Consider the following 16,081-nt stretch of genomic DNA (forward strand, 5'->3'; position numbering starts at 1 on the left):
AGTTTGTTCGAGAAATCGCGGGAATATGTGTGTGGAGGAGAAGGTGGAAAAGGGGTAAAAATAAGAAAGGATGCCGTCCTCTTTACTTCCATACGGTTGTCGCTATTGTGCGCCACTCAACCACCTCTTCCTCTCCACCACCACCGTCCTCCGTCTTCCTCAGCCGCTTCTCCTCCGCCCTCTCTCTTCCGCCACTAACAAATCTTCTTCTTCATTCTATTCTCAGAGACCTAATAATAAGTTCTTCACAAGAAATCCTCTGCTCTTCAGAATGGAGGTACTTACTTTTACACCTTCTCTTTCTTGATTGTGAAAAATGAGAATTAGGTTTACATCTGTTGATTCTTATGAAAATTCAAAAAATTATAGATATTTGATTCTTAATTTTCAGATATATATTTGACGATTTCATACTGAATGGGGGTAATTTTGGGTCATTGGGGTGAATGACTATAAAAAATAGGTAATGAAGAAGAAAATGCAAAAAAAAGTTGATTCCTTGATGTCATATGAATAAACAAACACCTAGATAAATTATACCCGAATTTCCATCTTCAAACTTAACTAGTTAATTTTAAGATTGCTTGGGTATGTAAATTGATTGTTATAGAGTTATTGAATACAAATTGAGGGTGGTTTTATTGTTTATTGTGACTCCCCATGCCTTATCACTTATTGATATTGTCCCCGTCTTTGCCACCTCAAGCCCCCGTGTGAGTGTCAAGAGCCTGGACTATAGGTGTGCACTCAAGCTTAGTAAGTGCCTTGTGGAGCCTTCGCCAAGAACAAAACCCTGTACTTGTCGTGGGTGGGCTCCACGTGAGCATGAGGTGGCAAAAGCAGGGACACTATCGATAACTGTTAAGACACTCCTAAGATTTGGGGCGTCACATTTATGACCTTGACTTGCCGCTTTTCTACCACTACAATATCTATTGTGTTCCAATCAATAGTAGAAAGACAGTGATTATGCCTTATGTTTTATGGGTTGAAATACATTTATATTTATGATAATCGATGGAACAGTTTCACTTGAATTTGTTATACGAAACTTCTTACAACAGAGATTCTTGACAAGAGGTAGCATTAGCAAAAACAAAGCATTGGTTGCACATTTGAAGCAATATGGAGTGATTAGATCGGAAAGGGTTGAAGAAGTGATGGAAAATATTGATAGAGGCTTTTTTGTATCCGATGGGAATGCACCTTATGCTGACAGTCCCATGCCAATAGGTTTTAATGCTACTATTTCTGCCCCTCATATGCATGCTACATGCCTTGAATTATTGGAGCCGAATTTGCAGCCAGGCATGCATGCCCTCGACATTGGCTCAGGTTTCCTTCCTTGTCTATGTTACTTTTGACAGTTTAAAGGCGTGTTTGTTTGATGTTTAAATCTTTTTCTCTCCAAGGTTTGCTATAAAGTATTAATGCCGTTATCCGCTTCCATTTTGTCAATAGTTAAGCAGCTCCTAGTAATATATTTCCAGTGAAGCATTTGTCGGGTGGTACCACCTATATCTTTTCACTGCAGATACCAGAGTTCGAAACTTGTTTAAAAGAAAAATTAGAAGCTCCTAGTATTATGTTTCTAACTTTCAATTTTATGTAGGATCCGGGTATTTGACAGCATGTTTTGGATTGATGGTTGGAGCACAAGGCCGTGCAGTAGGTATAGAACACATCCCTGAGCTAGTTGCTACTTCCGCCGAGAACATACAAAAAACTGCAGCAGCACCACTGTTGAAAGATGGTTCACTTTCCGTACATGTCGGCGGTATACCTTTTTTCTTTTTTTGCTTCCTGTTATTGAGTTCGATTTTGAGGTATCATTTTCTTTGGTAGTTTCAGATACCCAATCTTATTCATTTTGAGTTATAATAAAGGACCTTTGATGGGCACAGATGGGAGGGAAGGTTGGCCGGAATGTGCACCATATGATGCTATTCATGTAGGAGCAGCAGCACCAGAAATTCCTGAACAACTTATCGACCAGTTGAAGCCTGGAGGTAGACTAGTAATCCCAGTAGGAAACATATTCCAGGATTTGAAGGTTATCGACAAGAATCAGGATGGCTCTGTTACTGTTCGAGACGAAACTTCAGTTCGGTATGTCCCTCTCACTAATAGAGATGCCCAGTTACGAGGTTATTGATGATAGTAGTTTTGACATTGTTGTATAGGTAGAATCAGAATCACTGTTTCCTAGTTGCAGTTTCTTATGCTAAGAGCTCATACCAAACCCTTGTAGTTCTACTTTCTGATGATCAGTGTGTTATGTGTATATCTTTTCAGAGATGAATAAAAACTCCATTTCTTAATCGATACTTTTGTGATTATATTTTAGCATGTTTATATTTAGAGCTACGGCCGGGAAGATTACAGACATATAGGTTATACGCAGTAAACACGAAAACAAGAAACAAGTGAGAGCATGATATGAATAATACTTCAAAATTCTAAGTACAATTCCTCTGATATATGGTTTACAAAATTAACCCTAAAAAGAAAGAGAACAAACAAACGAAAAGTTTCATCTTGTAGTGAAACTAAAAAGAATTGCGTCGAGGTCTCTCCTCAGCTACATTCACTCTAATTGCTCTTCCATCCAAACTCTGCAAATCCAACATAGCAAAAATATTAAATGACTAACACAAAGTCAAACTTTTAAGTTTTAGGGTTTAGGTTCTAGCACTTTACCTGTCCGTCTAGAGCAGCGATTGCATCATCTAACTCTGTCTGAGATGACATTGTTACAAACCCGAAACCTCGTGAACGTCCAGATTCTCGGTCAAAAACTACGCGGGCATCTACCACTTTACCATGTTCACTGAAAACCTGCTCCAAACGAGCATCATCGACTTGCCATGGCAGGTTCCCAACATAGATCCTAAGTGAAGATTGGAACTCTCTAGGTGCTCTTGACCCTCTTGGAGCTGCCTTGTTTACTGTTAGCAATCTTCCATTTATATCCTGTTTCATACATAAAGAACCACCATCAACCAAACTAAACAAGAAACCATACCTTCACTTCAAAATCAAAGAATGAAGCATAAAAAACTCACGTATCGATTGAACATCTCGACAGCTTTTTCAGCTTCTTCAACTGTACTCATCGTTATGAATCCGAACCCACGACTCTGATCAGTTTCTCTGTTGTAAATTACCTACATTTTGGACAAGATTAGACCTAACCTCCCAAATTCCATATTTCTATGAAGCAGAGATGAGATATGTAGCTAGCTAATAACAGTATAATTATACCTCAGCAATCTCAACAATTCCGGCACCATCGAATAACTGAGCTAACTTCTCACTATCTATATCATAAGGTAGATTCCCAACAAAAAGCTTAGCCTCTTCAGGAGGTTCAGGATAAGATTCTTCTTCTTCTGCACCACTCTCTTCTGTCCCTACTTCTTCGCCGACGTCTCCTTCGAAATCAGAACCAGTAGCTTCAGTTGTCAATTCACCCTTATCTTCAATCTCCAAATTGATACCTTCTTGTGGTTCTTCTACTTCAACTACATTATCTTGTGAAGCCGAATCTGAAGTTTGTGCTACTAGTGTTACTAGAGTTGATGAATATTTCTTTTGAGTAGAAACCCATGAAGGAAGTGAATGAGAAGAGAGGTGGAGTTTAATGCTGGGTTTTAAAGAGAATGGGTAGGAAGGTTTGGTTGTTATAAGTGCTGGGTGGGAAGTTAAACAACCATTTGCCATGGATATGGAATTGAAGATAGTTGTAGATGCCATGACAAATTAGATGAGAAGAGAAAGAGATAGAGGGAAGAGAGAGAGAGAGAGAGAGTTCTGAAGATAAGGGGATATAGAAGATATGGGAGGACCTAAGGTTTAGCCAGCTTCAAGAAAGAGATGAAGAGATCTTTCACTTGACTACTTGAGTACGAGGCGCCTATAAAATAATAGAGGCGCCTATTAAACTTCCCTTTGTTAATTTGGACAGAGCTTGGGGTCAGTCCATGTGAGGTGGGCACACTCCAGTGAAGTTGAGTGTCCACCTTGTGACACCCCAAACTTTAGCAGTTACGAGTTGTCTCAGACGTCTCTGACTTAGACGTTGCAGGCTCAAATTTACATGTACGGAGTTTTGTTCCCCAACCCATGATCCACTCAAAAGGCCTCGAGATTGGCTAAAACGCACCATTTGCCTTACTTACCCATCAGAGTAAGCAGCGACACGGTAGACCTCCACATGTACGATTTTGTCCTCACTTAGCCACCGTGACCTCCACAGGCCGCTACCTTAAGCTTAGATTTTGTTCCAGTGCGGGAGACCTCGACATTTACTAAGTTTGAGCGTTCACTTATAACCCAGACTCCATACACTCTCACGAGCGATGAAGACTATCACAATTCACACACCTCACTTGTATTCCTTGTGTGCGCAATTTAGAGGTGGTCTAAGGTGTCGTTGACCCAAAGCAAAGGCAAGGCATCCAAGTGTGTCTATAACTAAGTTGGAGTGTTTCATCCCGGAATATCAAGGTTTGTAAAAAATGTAAGCCTGAGTCTACAGCAACAACATAGACGCGACTGAAAGTGAAAACTGTAGTTCTTTTTAAAGATATTACGTTATGTTACGATGCTTTATATCATATGATATTTGTACACATTTTATATTGGATGAACAAGGTTTGACACAAGGTTTTCTTTTTTGTTTGGAAGTTTGACAGAAGGTTAATAAAAAGGTAACCAAATTGACAATATATTTTCATCATCATTAAACTCTTACTTTCTTGTCAACCTTATAGACTACAGTAGCCGCTAATCCTTACTTTTGAGCAAAACTCTTAATCATAATCCCAGACGTTTCATGATAAACTACTACCCCTATCCACTATTAAAATTCGATGGTGATATATGGCCTAACATGCAGGCCAACGATTAGTGTGGTCCGTCCAGATCTCTAAATATTTTCTATCTCTAAAATGTTGGGAGTATTTGAGATATATGTATATATATATTTCATTTGGCCTGGTATATGTATATCCTAAATTTCATTTGGTCGTTAACCAGTCATAATCAATTCCCAAATATCAGGCTAAAAATACTCGTTTTTTATTGTTTCACGAACTATTATTTTATTCTTTGTTTTTGGATGATTGCTTATCAAAATCAATATAAAGTTTAATATGTTTAAATTCTAGTTTTGGACATGAACCCAAACACTAGATACACGAGTTAATATTGTAAGTTATACGGTATGTCTTTTTCTCATCGTGACGATAATTATAGCAAAAGAAATTTTTTCCCAAAATTCTTGTTAAATCAAAATGTAAATAAAATTGAAAAGATTAGAACAACTTCCTTATTCATTAATCTTTAATGTTTGGAGACAAAGTTCTTAATAAGTAAACGTTGTGGAAGATTATCTATACAAAAAGAATTCCCGTGCTTTCAAAGAAGAAGTTTTATACAAATTGACATTTTTAAAAATATCACTATGACAAAAAACTGTAGATTAAACTTTAAAATTATAATAACTACGTTTAAGAAGGGGGAAAAAGTAAAACATTTGGATGATGTGTTGACGACTTGACGTGCTTTATTTTATTTTTGGAATTTGAGATTAAAAAATATAAAAACTTGAAATAATTTTGTCTTTGACCTAAGGTTGTTATTTTAAAGCTTATATAAACTTTATACTTTTTGTCCTTAACAGTATCTTTAAGAAGGGATAAGGGTAAGTGAAGGATTGAAGTCTAGATTGAGTATAAATCACACAAAAATATGTGGTAAACCTCAAAAAGAGAAACATTAACTTAGCATCCCACATGATTCTCTACTAGTATAGTTAGGATTACAATTATTTAGGGTTTGAGTTAATTAGGGTTTTGATGCTAAATTCCAACCAGGGGAACAATGGGTCCATCTTGTCTAGTTCATAAGAACACATGACGCATGCATGCATGCATTGACCTTTGTCTTCTACCCCCATAGTCATGGCCATGGGTAGTGGTTAGTGCTATGTTAGTAAACAATCTACTAAATTTAATGAAAAAGAGAGTTGTTGATTTTGAAAATAATATATCTTTGTGCATGTAGATATTACAAAGAACTTATAAAATAGAAAACACTAACAATTTTATGATTGTGACACGTGTTTAACATGTTGTTATACTGTTGAAAATAATTTTTCGCCTTTCTTAGTAGATATAATTTTGTACTGTAATAGATGTTACAATAAAAACTTAGGTAGTACTCTGATATTTTCAACATAATCCGAGATGTGATTATAAAGTCATTTTTAGTCATGAAGAAAATTATAAGAATGAACGTGAATTTTCTCTTTAGAAAAGAATTTATATTTTTGGTGTGAACTAGTAGAGTTTAATCCAAGATACTTAAACTTTAGTTTGTATGGGTAATGCTCATGTATTCTTCTTATTTGTTAATAAATTTATGCTCCACTCCCTCTCCTTCCGCACGATTATCTGATGGAAAAACAAATAAATAAGAAAACTATACACAAAAAGTAGTATATATAACATGAAATAAAACAAAAGAAAAATATAAGGGTATTTTGAGCTTATCCCTTCAAAATTAATTGGTAATTGAGTTTACCCCCTTCAGTAATTGGTAATTAAGCTTACCCCCTTCTGTAAAGATTTTTTCCAATTTATGTTAGCTATACTTCCTAGAATGCCTGCTCTAAGGCCATCAAAATGGAGCATTTTGGTTCGATTGGACTAATATCTCCCTAGGTTGAATAAGAAGCTATATATCCATAGGTTGATCTTTTTCAAAGTCCACCCAAAAAGACATGGGTTTACCTAGGAAATCCAAAAAATCCTTGTAATATGGATCGAGAAAGTATAATAATATGATTGCATCTTAGGACAAAAGGCAATTATTTAAGTGTATAAGTGGATTGATATCGACATTAGTCCCACCAAGACGTTAATTACTCGAGCGTGGAACTTGTTCTTTCAACATCTAACAAAGACAAAATTTTGTCAATCAAATACTTTGAGCAATCATTTGGTTTCAAAATGTGTTCTATGAATTAGGTAAAAAGAAGGGCATAAGGAAATAAATTAGTTTCTTACTTTCTTCTCTAATAAAATCATTGTTATACTAAAAAAAACCTATAAGCATTATCTGGATGATGTTTGTAATCAAAGACGAATTTGATTAAGTCGAATATTGAATTTTTAGGGGAAGATTTGGGTTATTAATTTGTAAGTTTATTAAGCAACTCTTTCAACAAAAAAAATTTTTATTAAGCAACTACTACCCGGTATTTATGGATATTGACAAGGCTTTCCTCCTCGTGTCTCATGCATATTTCCTAATTCAAATTGGATGTTGCTATACAAAATTAACTTTATTTTTGCTCGATAAAACTATCCGACAAAAATAACTAACTACAACTTGTCTTAAATTGCTAACAACACTTGTACAAAACGCACAAAAAAGGTAAAAAAATGTAAACCATTGTCGAGACGATTTTTTTTAATAGAGATAATAAAGGTAGACTAAATAGGGAATGCCGTTTGAATGGTCATATGTAAGGCCCATTAGAAAATGATTAATTAGAATTTTTTCTTTTTTAATATCACATAAATTTATGCCAAGTATATTCATATTGATCATCATTAAAAAGTAGTGATTCAATTTTTTTTTTTTTAAAATAATACTTATGGATTTTTTATATTAGGACAAATATTTTCATAAAAGATTTTGTTTGGTAATTGTTGAATGCCTGCCATATAAACCCCTGACTCAAAATTTTACAAACTACAGTATATATGTTTGATTTTTATTCGGAATATATATGAAATTTAAGTTAATGTTCTAAGCAAATTCAATGGATGTATCTCAAACTGTTATATCCAGTCTAAGATAAATTTAAGAATGATACCTTACACGCAAAATAGAATTATTATTATGATCGTCATTATAATAATGAGATATACATGTTTAGATACACTTCTTCAAAAAAGAAAAAAAAATCCTTTAGATTATTCTTGCCATACACTCTTTTTAAATCAAGAGATAAACCAGTCCTTCCCAATCTATCTCAACCATTGTAGAAGTTATTTAAAATACTATCGAACCGTTGTGATAATTAAATATTAGGTAAGTGAAAATTGTTGACACAACGGACCACACGGTTAAAAGAATGGTCTTTGTTTTTTAGTGAAAATTACTCATCGGGTCAAGTATCTTGTCTTTTAATTGCAAAATATTATTCATTTGCCTTTTTTTTCCTTTCTATATGGTTTGTATCCTTAAATAAGGATTGTGGTAGAAAAGTAGTACTAATATTTTTTCTATGATAAAAGGCAAATCTTGGGAATGCTTAAATACATATTGATAGAGAGAAAACTAGAAAGAGAAGAGAGGAATCCATAGAGAGAGAGAAAGAGAGAGAGAGAAAGAGAGAGGTGAAAAATGGTTGGAGGAATACTTCTCTTGTCAGTCATATTTGTTCTCTTGGTAGGACTAGTTTCAGCCTTCATATTCTTACCTCTCTTGTTTGTGAAAGAAACCCCCCAAAATTTACCAAAAGGCAACATGGGTTGGCCCATTATTGGTGAAACACTTAGCTTCCTCAAGCCACACAGATCAGATACTATTGGCAGCTTTTTACAAGATCATTGTTCTAGGTTAGTACATATATATATATATATATATATATATATGCCACTCAATTCATTTTCTTAGTTATATGTTTCAATTTTATTTTTGATTCAAATTTTGATATGGGTATTACTTGTTTTTGTTTTAATCATAATTAGGTATGGGAACATTTTCAAATCACATTTATTCGGTCATCCCACTATAGTCTCGTGTGATCCTGAGCTTAATATGTTCATTCTTCAAAACGAAGATAAACTGTTTGAATGCAGCTACCCAAATTCCATTCCTGGAGTACTTGGAAATCTTTCTCTATTGTGTATCGTTGGAGATCATCATAAAAGGATAAGGAATTTTGCTATTAACTTAGCTAATACATGTAAGTCCAAAATTGAATATATTAACGACGTGGAAAACATGACATTATGGACTCTCAAATCTTGGAAGAACAAAAAAGAATTGTTTTTTTGCGAGGAAGTGACAAAGGTACCTACATTAATTAAATCAATACTTTCATGAATAATGATTTTAATTAAGGGTATTTCTCTAATTCTTAAATATTTTATTGTAGTTCACTTTCAATATAATTGTTAAACAAGTTCTAAGTTTGGAATTAGAGGAGGCTAGATTAACACAAATCAAAGAAGATTTTCTTACATTTATGAAAGGGTTGATTTCTCCTCCTATATATATCCCTGGAACCCCCTATGCCAAGGCAGTAAAGGTACTTATTTTTTTAAAATTTCCATTCTGATTTTAATTTTGATTATTTTTTTAATTTTGCTTATTTTAGGTTAGAAGTTAAATTACCTTTTCATTTTATATTAACAAATATCATTTAAATGTATATTTTTATTAGTATAAGTATATTAGTCTTTTTTTTTTTTTTTTTGTTGAACTAGTATATTAGTCTTTCTCATATCAAAAGTTGACTTGTTCACTAGAAATTAATGGGCATATTTATTAGTCAAATCCACCATAGATAAGTTCATTTGTATTGTTTTTACTCAATTATATTTATATTAAATTAATATTAACCTAACTACCCGTGAAATTAAATCTTTTTTAGTTAATTTTGTTTATCTCTCCAAAAATAAATAACTGCAAAATGTTCTCCTAAAGATGACAGTTTGTAACGTGACATTTTTTTGTATTATTATTCTGTCGGTCAATTTTAGCATAAGTTTCTCTTTCTTTTTTACTTACCTTTATGCAAAATATTTTTCCTCTATATCATTTCTCTTTTTTTCTTCTTCCCCTGTCCGTAGATGAACGACCAACAACTTTTCATTTTTTTACTATCTTTATTTATCTTCTCCTCTATCCTCCTTCCACGGCTGCCATCGCTGCCATCACGTTATAGCTGTCCGTAGATGAACGACTAACGACGATCTTCACTTTTTAATATCTTTATTTAACTTGTGTTTGAATTTGTGAATGAAAACAGGCTAGGAAAAGGATTCACTCAACCATAAAAGGCATAATATCAGAAAGGACAAAAGAGAATGTGAAGAGAGGAGATTATTTTGATTTTATTCTTTACAATTCAAGCTTAAATGATGAAGAGAAAGTCTATGTTATTTTAGATCTTCTCCTTGGAGGTTATGAAACCACCACACTATTAATATCCATGATTATCTACTTTCTTGGTCACTCTCCTCTTGCTCTTCAAAAACTAAAGGTTACCCATCCCCTCTTTCTCTCTAAAATTATTTTTTCTGTAACACGAGTGACCGTCTGTCTTGCTACTATCCCAACTGAGTCTCAGTCAGAGTACTTGACCGGAAAAGATTTAGAGAAAGAAAGTACAACAATTTTTTTCTAAATCCTTTTTGACCACGAACCACGACCCGAATTCAACTGGGATAGTAACTGGACAGAATCCCATTTCTTTTCTCTAATGGGTCCTTCATGAATACACAGGAAGAGCACCAAGCTGTAAGGCAAAGAAAGACAGAAGGAGCCTTAGATTGGGAAGATTACAAACAAATGGAATTCACCAAAAATGTATTATTACTTTAAATATCTTTATATAATTTTTTTTTTCTTCAATAAGATTTCCAACTCTATTTTGAATTTATTAGGTCATAGATGAAACTCTAAGATGTGGAAATATAGTCAAATTTGTGCACAGAAAAGCTATCAAGGATGTTGATTTCAAAGGTGATTATATTCTCAAAAATTTTAATTTGAGATTTTTAATATAATTTTTCGAGAAGTTAAGTAATTTAATTATATATTATATAATTTCTTGCAGGATATCTCATTCCGGCTGGATGGAAGGTTCTTCCGATGTTTGCCGCTGTGCATTTAAATTCATCTTTTCATGAAAATGCTACAGAGTTCAATCCATGGAGATGGAATGTAATAATACAATATTCTCTAAACCTTAAAACCTAAATTGTGCTTCTAAATTCATAATTTGACATCTTCACAGGCTATTAGAGCAAAGCACAAGCCCGGGTAGTTCAAATTAATGAGATGGGCTTGGGCTTCAGAGCCAAAATGAGAGCCCGGCCCGGGAACTCTTAGGATTGTAAGTGGATTATGGTTGATTGGTTGTGATTTGACTTGACAGAAACAAGTGAAGGGGAAAGCTTATACACCATTTAGTGGAGGGCTGAGATTGTGTCCTGGTGCAGATCTTGGTAAAGTTGAAGCTGCAATATTTCTTCATCATCTTCTTCTTAATTTTAGGTACTTGCACTTTCCTCATCCTTTATTTGATTACATTTTTAATTCATAACCTAAAAGCTTTTTACCAAGTAAATGTCACAAATTGAAAATGATTCATTTTATCATTGTTTGTTTGGTGAAAGTGAAAGAACAATAATGTCTTTCTGACTATGATTTTGGTGATATTTACGTGCAGATGGAACTCACTAGAAGTGGACTATCCAATATCTCATCCTTATGTGGCGTTTGAAAAAGGGTTGCCAATTGAAATCGAGGCTTTAGATGAAATGAGTAAAGTAAAATCAAGTTAATTATGGACCGATTTATATATTTGAACTTCATCGTAGAAGAAAAAAGAGAAATAATTATGTCATTTAAAATATACTTGTTGCCTTCTTCAGAAGCTTATGTGATTGATTTGACTACCTTCTCTAGTAAATCCTTTTACAAATTTTATAATTTTCTAACAATTTTCAAATTAGTTAGATTAATGAAAGTACTACCTTATCTTCGAACTAATTAATTAGAATATCAAGTTCTTGGGTGGTCTGTTTGAAATTTAGCAAAAACTTTATAATAATGAACAATAATGATCAAACAAAATGAGCATTTTATGAGCAATCCACAAATATAGAGAAGAACACTATGTTCATAATGTGTATGGATCAAGCAAGGTTACACAAGCCCAATGGAAACACGTACGCTAAAAATGAGAAGCAATATCTTACTACACAAGAAGTCGGTGAACACAGAGCAAGTATGAGAAAACGAAACCACTTTTAATATAGTTTTATTCTGGTCTGTATAGGAGTTCTGCAGATAGGGCATATAAGAAGAGTTGGTCCGCACTCACATCAAGTCTGCCGAAAAAAGACAAAGAGAAACCAAACAATAGAAAAAATAAAAAGTATACTCAACCCGCCTCTTGGGACTCCCACTTGAACCGCCTGTGAGAGAAACAAGGTTTCTCTCTCCACTCACATGTTCAGTCACTTGGATAGAGAAATCTTTGTTTCTCTCACAGACGGTTGAAGTGAGAGTTCAAGAAGGCGGGTCATGTGGACTTCTTGTAAAAAAAAAATGTAAAACATAGCAACAACTGCAAACCAGGGGCGTGAGAGAGGGGGTGCGACCGGTGCGGTCGCACAGGGCCCCTCTCCATCTAAGGGCCCCATTTTAATTATCTCAAAGCTTTTTTGATATAAAATATAGAGCGTTGGAAACGTGGAAGGAAACGTCAGTAGCTCAGATGGTTGGAACATAATCACGCGCCCGCGAGGTCTCGTGTTCGAGTCCCCTCGTACACAAGCTAAAATCATTTTTCTCACATGTTTTTATAGGATATGATACTTAAGGGCACCCAACCCAATATATATGGCCCATATTATTACATTTTAACTATTCTAAAGGCATCTCCAATCTCTTTCTCTATTTGGGCTTTAATATTTTATCTAACTTTATCTTATCTCTATGAATCTATGTTTCTCATTTCTTTTCACTCTCTCCTATTGTCATTATTTTTCTTTGTTTCTCTTTCTCTCTTTTTAAAAATACAATAGGATTGTATGTCTTTTTCTATAATTTCTTAAGCAAAAGGTATTGGCTTTATGTGTTGAATTGGGTTCTCCAAGTCATACTTATTTGCTATATTCTTCTTTAATTGCATCTTTCAAATATTCATAATTGCATCTTTCAAATATTCATATTGTGTTCTTGGACTTATTTACGTACATTAAATATAATTTAAATATTCTTACTAGTGTTATGCAATACATTAATATTTTTACATAATGTATTTTCGTCATGATAATTTTTTTCTTCAGTTAATTTTAGCTATATACTAATATATCGCTTGTAAATATTTTTTGGTTCTTACATTATATGAAGGGTCCCGGTTTAAAGTTCGCACCGGGCCCCCAAAATCTCAGCCACGCCACTGCTGCAAACCCAATGTACGACACAAGAAAATGTTATTTTTTAGCAAACATTTGCATCGTATTTATTGCAAGTACACTATAATAAAACCTTAACAAGAACACGATAGATATGGGTTTAATTTATGTATAATAAAACAACATATAGATGAATCTTAAATAAGTGATTCATTTATAAATATGGTGTTGGTTTAAGAATGAGTGGGGATTTCTTATGAACTGTCACTCCAATTCCTTCCTCCATATCCAAATCCTCATTCTTAATACCATCCGGCATTTCCCAAGAAAATTCATTTAGAAGATTAGCAAGTGCAAGTTCAATGGTAGCCATGGCAAATTCAATGCCAGGGCATCCTCTTCTTCCAGCCCCAAATGGTATCAACTGAAAATCATGACCTCTAAAATCTATTTTTCGACTTTCATTTAAGAACCTTTGAGGTTTGAATGTAGTGGGCTCTTCCCAAGATTTTGGGTCTCGTCCAATTGCCCAAAAATTAACAATAATCCTAGTTTTAGCGGGAATACGGTAATCATTTATTTCAATGTCTTCTGTTGATTCGTGAGGAGCCAATAAAGGAACTGGAGGATGTAGTCGTAAGGCCTCCTTGATTACTGATTTTAAGTAGTGCATTTGACTTATATCTTCTTCTCTGAATTTAGATTTACCTCTCGCGGTATTTCTCACTTCTTCTTGCACTTCTTTCATTATATCGGGATGTCTTATTAGTTCAGCCATTGTCCATTCTATGGCTGCGGATGTCGTATCAGTTCCACCAATAAACATGTCCTACACGATAAAAAATAAATAAATTATAAGTAGTAATTGGAAAAATTAAAACTAATAAAAATGCTTAAACACAAGCGAAGATATAAACTCTGAATAAGACTCTAAGGCTATGTTTTTGTACTTGGTTACTTGGGATATGGAAATAGGAAATAGAATTTTAGTAAACATACCATGATGATGGCTTTGATGTTATCTCTAGAGAAAGGAATACCTAAGTTGCATTCTTCTTCAATCCTAAGCAAAATATCCACAAAATCTTCTTCTTCTCCCTCCCCATCAAAACTAGTACCATTTTCCCTCATCATATTGTTATTCTTTTTGTGGGGTATATGATCTTCAATTACTTGTTCAAGAAATGTATCAAAATGTCTAAAATTCTTCTTTATTCTTGCATCTAAACCATTAAAATAGGTCACCCAACTAAGTGAAGGAATCAAATCCCCAATGTAAGGAGTACCCACTATAGAAGCAAACTCATCCATCATCTCTTTGAACCTCTCCCACTTTCCATCTCCATTATACTTCTTCCCATAAGCTACCCTGCAAACTATGTCACTTGTGAGCAGAGGAAACAACTCACTCAAATTCACCAAACCTCCCAATGATGAAGAAGAGCTTTGATTGATGTTCTTGATCATAAGAGCTATTTCTTCTTCCCTTACAACTCGATACGACTGAACTTTCTTCACACTTAAAAGTTGTAATATACAAATCTTGCGCGTTTGTCTCCAATATTCACCATAAGGTGCAGAAGCCATGTCCTTTCCATATAGTAATTGTTCGGGTACCTTCGATTGGGGTCGACTTGCACAAACAAGATCATGGGTCTTCATGATAACTTCAGCCATAGTTGCAGAAGATACTACTAAAGTTGGTACTTGACCCAAGTGTATGAACATAAGTGACCCATACTTTTTTGCTAGAGATTGAAGAGAATGGTGAGGTAGGGAAGACCTAATTTGGTGGAGGTTACCTATAATCGGGAGCTTCCATGGCGATGGAGGTAGTTTGTAGTGCTTCTTGTTGGTTTTGAGCTGTTTAAAATTGAACCCAGACAAGATGAACACAAGCAAGATGAAGAAGAGAGAAAAGATGAAGGATGGGTCATTGAAAAGTAGCGATATTGTAGTCCATTGTTGGTCAAGCCATGTTAATACCTCATCCATCTTTCTTGTGTTTTGAGGTACTATGATTCTATGAAGGAGTTGCAACTACTATGTGCACATCCTTTTATACACACACCCATCCCCTAATACCATAAGGAGTATTTTGGTCTTTCCATAATCTTTGTTTGATTGTAAAAATATCAAAATATCCCTTCTCTTATTAGCCACCTCAACTATGGAGTGTGCCGGAGTACACGAGAACTCCCCAATCATATATATAAATATATACATATATCTAGAGAGAAAGAGAGATGAGTAGGTAGTGATCATTTTGATTTTTGTAAGTGGGAATTTGTCATAAGGACGCATCTAGTGACCATTATATTCACTAGATTTCTTCTACGTCATTTGCTCGCCTATTTATGGTTAAATAGTATATTGGAGAGGATGAAATAATTTGACAAAATATGTGACAATCAAGGGATGAAATACTCCTACAAGGCAACAGATGAAGTAGTTAAAAAATAATTGGAACTAATTTGGAAATTAGGAACTAAATTGGTTCTGTTGTCAGGGGCGGAACCAAGATTTCCAGTTAGCCTGGGCAAGCTTAAAGTACTATAAATCAAGCATGTAAATATTATGTACATGTGTACGAATTTCACAAATTATTATGCATATATGTACAAATCCTGATATTTTGTTATCTGAAACTAAGTAGATATTAGTTTGAAGAAGGAGAGAAAGAGAAAAGATGGAGAACGAGGCTCGCCAACGGAGGACTAGTCCCTCTCTACAAAAAAATTCTGTCTTCTCCAAGAGGAAGATGAAAAGAAGAGACATTGACCTTAAATATGAGGCAAAAATGAGAGTGGTAAAAGTACCAAATCTTTTGTTCTCCCTTATAATAACCTTTATCTTCCATAATACTATTAAAAATTTTAAGGTAAAAGGTTTAAGATAATACTTAA

General features: G+C 34.3%; 4 protein-coding genes across 4 annotated transcripts; 2 read left to right on the forward strand and 2 right to left on the reverse strand.

Annotated features, from left to right (window-relative positions):
* Positions 1-12: 12 nt before the first annotated feature.
* On the forward strand, positions 13-2,323 carry LOC147562910 (protein-L-isoaspartate O-methyltransferase 1-like). Its single transcript, XM_086632355.1, has 4 exons — positions 13-277; positions 1,065-1,335; positions 1,613-1,777; positions 1,905-2,323. The coding sequence occupies exons 1-4, from the start codon at positions 71-73 to the stop codon at positions 2,153-2,155; spliced, it is 894 nt and encodes a 297-aa protein (XP_086488481.1). The 5' UTR covers positions 13-70; the 3' UTR covers positions 2,156-2,323.
* A 104-nt stretch (positions 2,324-2,427) lies between these two features.
* LOC147562911 (28 kDa ribonucleoprotein, chloroplastic-like) lies at positions 2,428-3,907 on the reverse strand. Its single transcript, XM_086632349.1, has 4 exons — positions 3,265-3,907; positions 3,066-3,167; positions 2,701-2,973; positions 2,428-2,615 (listed from the first exon to the last, which is right to left on the reverse strand). Exons 1-4 carry the CDS (start codon positions 3,754-3,756, stop codon positions 2,550-2,552), a joined length of 933 nt encoding a protein of 310 aa, XP_086488475.1. The 5' UTR covers positions 3,757-3,907; the 3' UTR covers positions 2,428-2,549.
* A 4,428-nt stretch (positions 3,908-8,335) lies between these two features.
* Positions 8,336-11,814, forward strand: LOC147562912 (cytochrome P450 724B1-like). The gene is made up of 9 exons (XM_086664692.1): positions 8,336-8,636; positions 8,769-9,093; positions 9,179-9,331; positions 10,055-10,288; positions 10,531-10,614; positions 10,692-10,770; positions 10,865-10,971; positions 11,186-11,304; positions 11,480-11,814. Exons 1-9 carry the CDS (start codon positions 8,422-8,424, stop codon positions 11,592-11,594), a joined length of 1,431 nt encoding a protein of 476 aa, XP_086520818.1. The 5' UTR covers positions 8,336-8,421; the 3' UTR covers positions 11,595-11,814.
* Positions 11,815-13,389: 1,575 nt separating this feature from the next.
* Positions 13,390-15,243, reverse strand: LOC147562913 (cytochrome P450 71A1-like). The gene is made up of 2 exons (XM_086664693.1): positions 14,175-15,243; positions 13,390-14,004 (listed from the first exon to the last, which is right to left on the reverse strand). Exons 1-2 carry the CDS (start codon positions 15,168-15,170, stop codon positions 13,390-13,392), a joined length of 1,611 nt encoding a protein of 536 aa, XP_086520819.1. The 5' UTR covers positions 15,171-15,243.
* Between the last annotated feature and the right edge of the window lie 838 nt (positions 15,244-16,081).

Source organism: Eschscholzia californica, unplaced genomic scaffold, assembly GCF_041429995.1.
Source record: "Eschscholzia californica isolate CP2 unplaced genomic scaffold, dmEscCali1.0.p SCAF_1, whole genome shotgun sequence".
In the NCBI taxonomy this organism is placed as follows: Eukaryota; Viridiplantae; Streptophyta; class Magnoliopsida; order Ranunculales; family Papaveraceae; genus Eschscholzia; species Eschscholzia californica.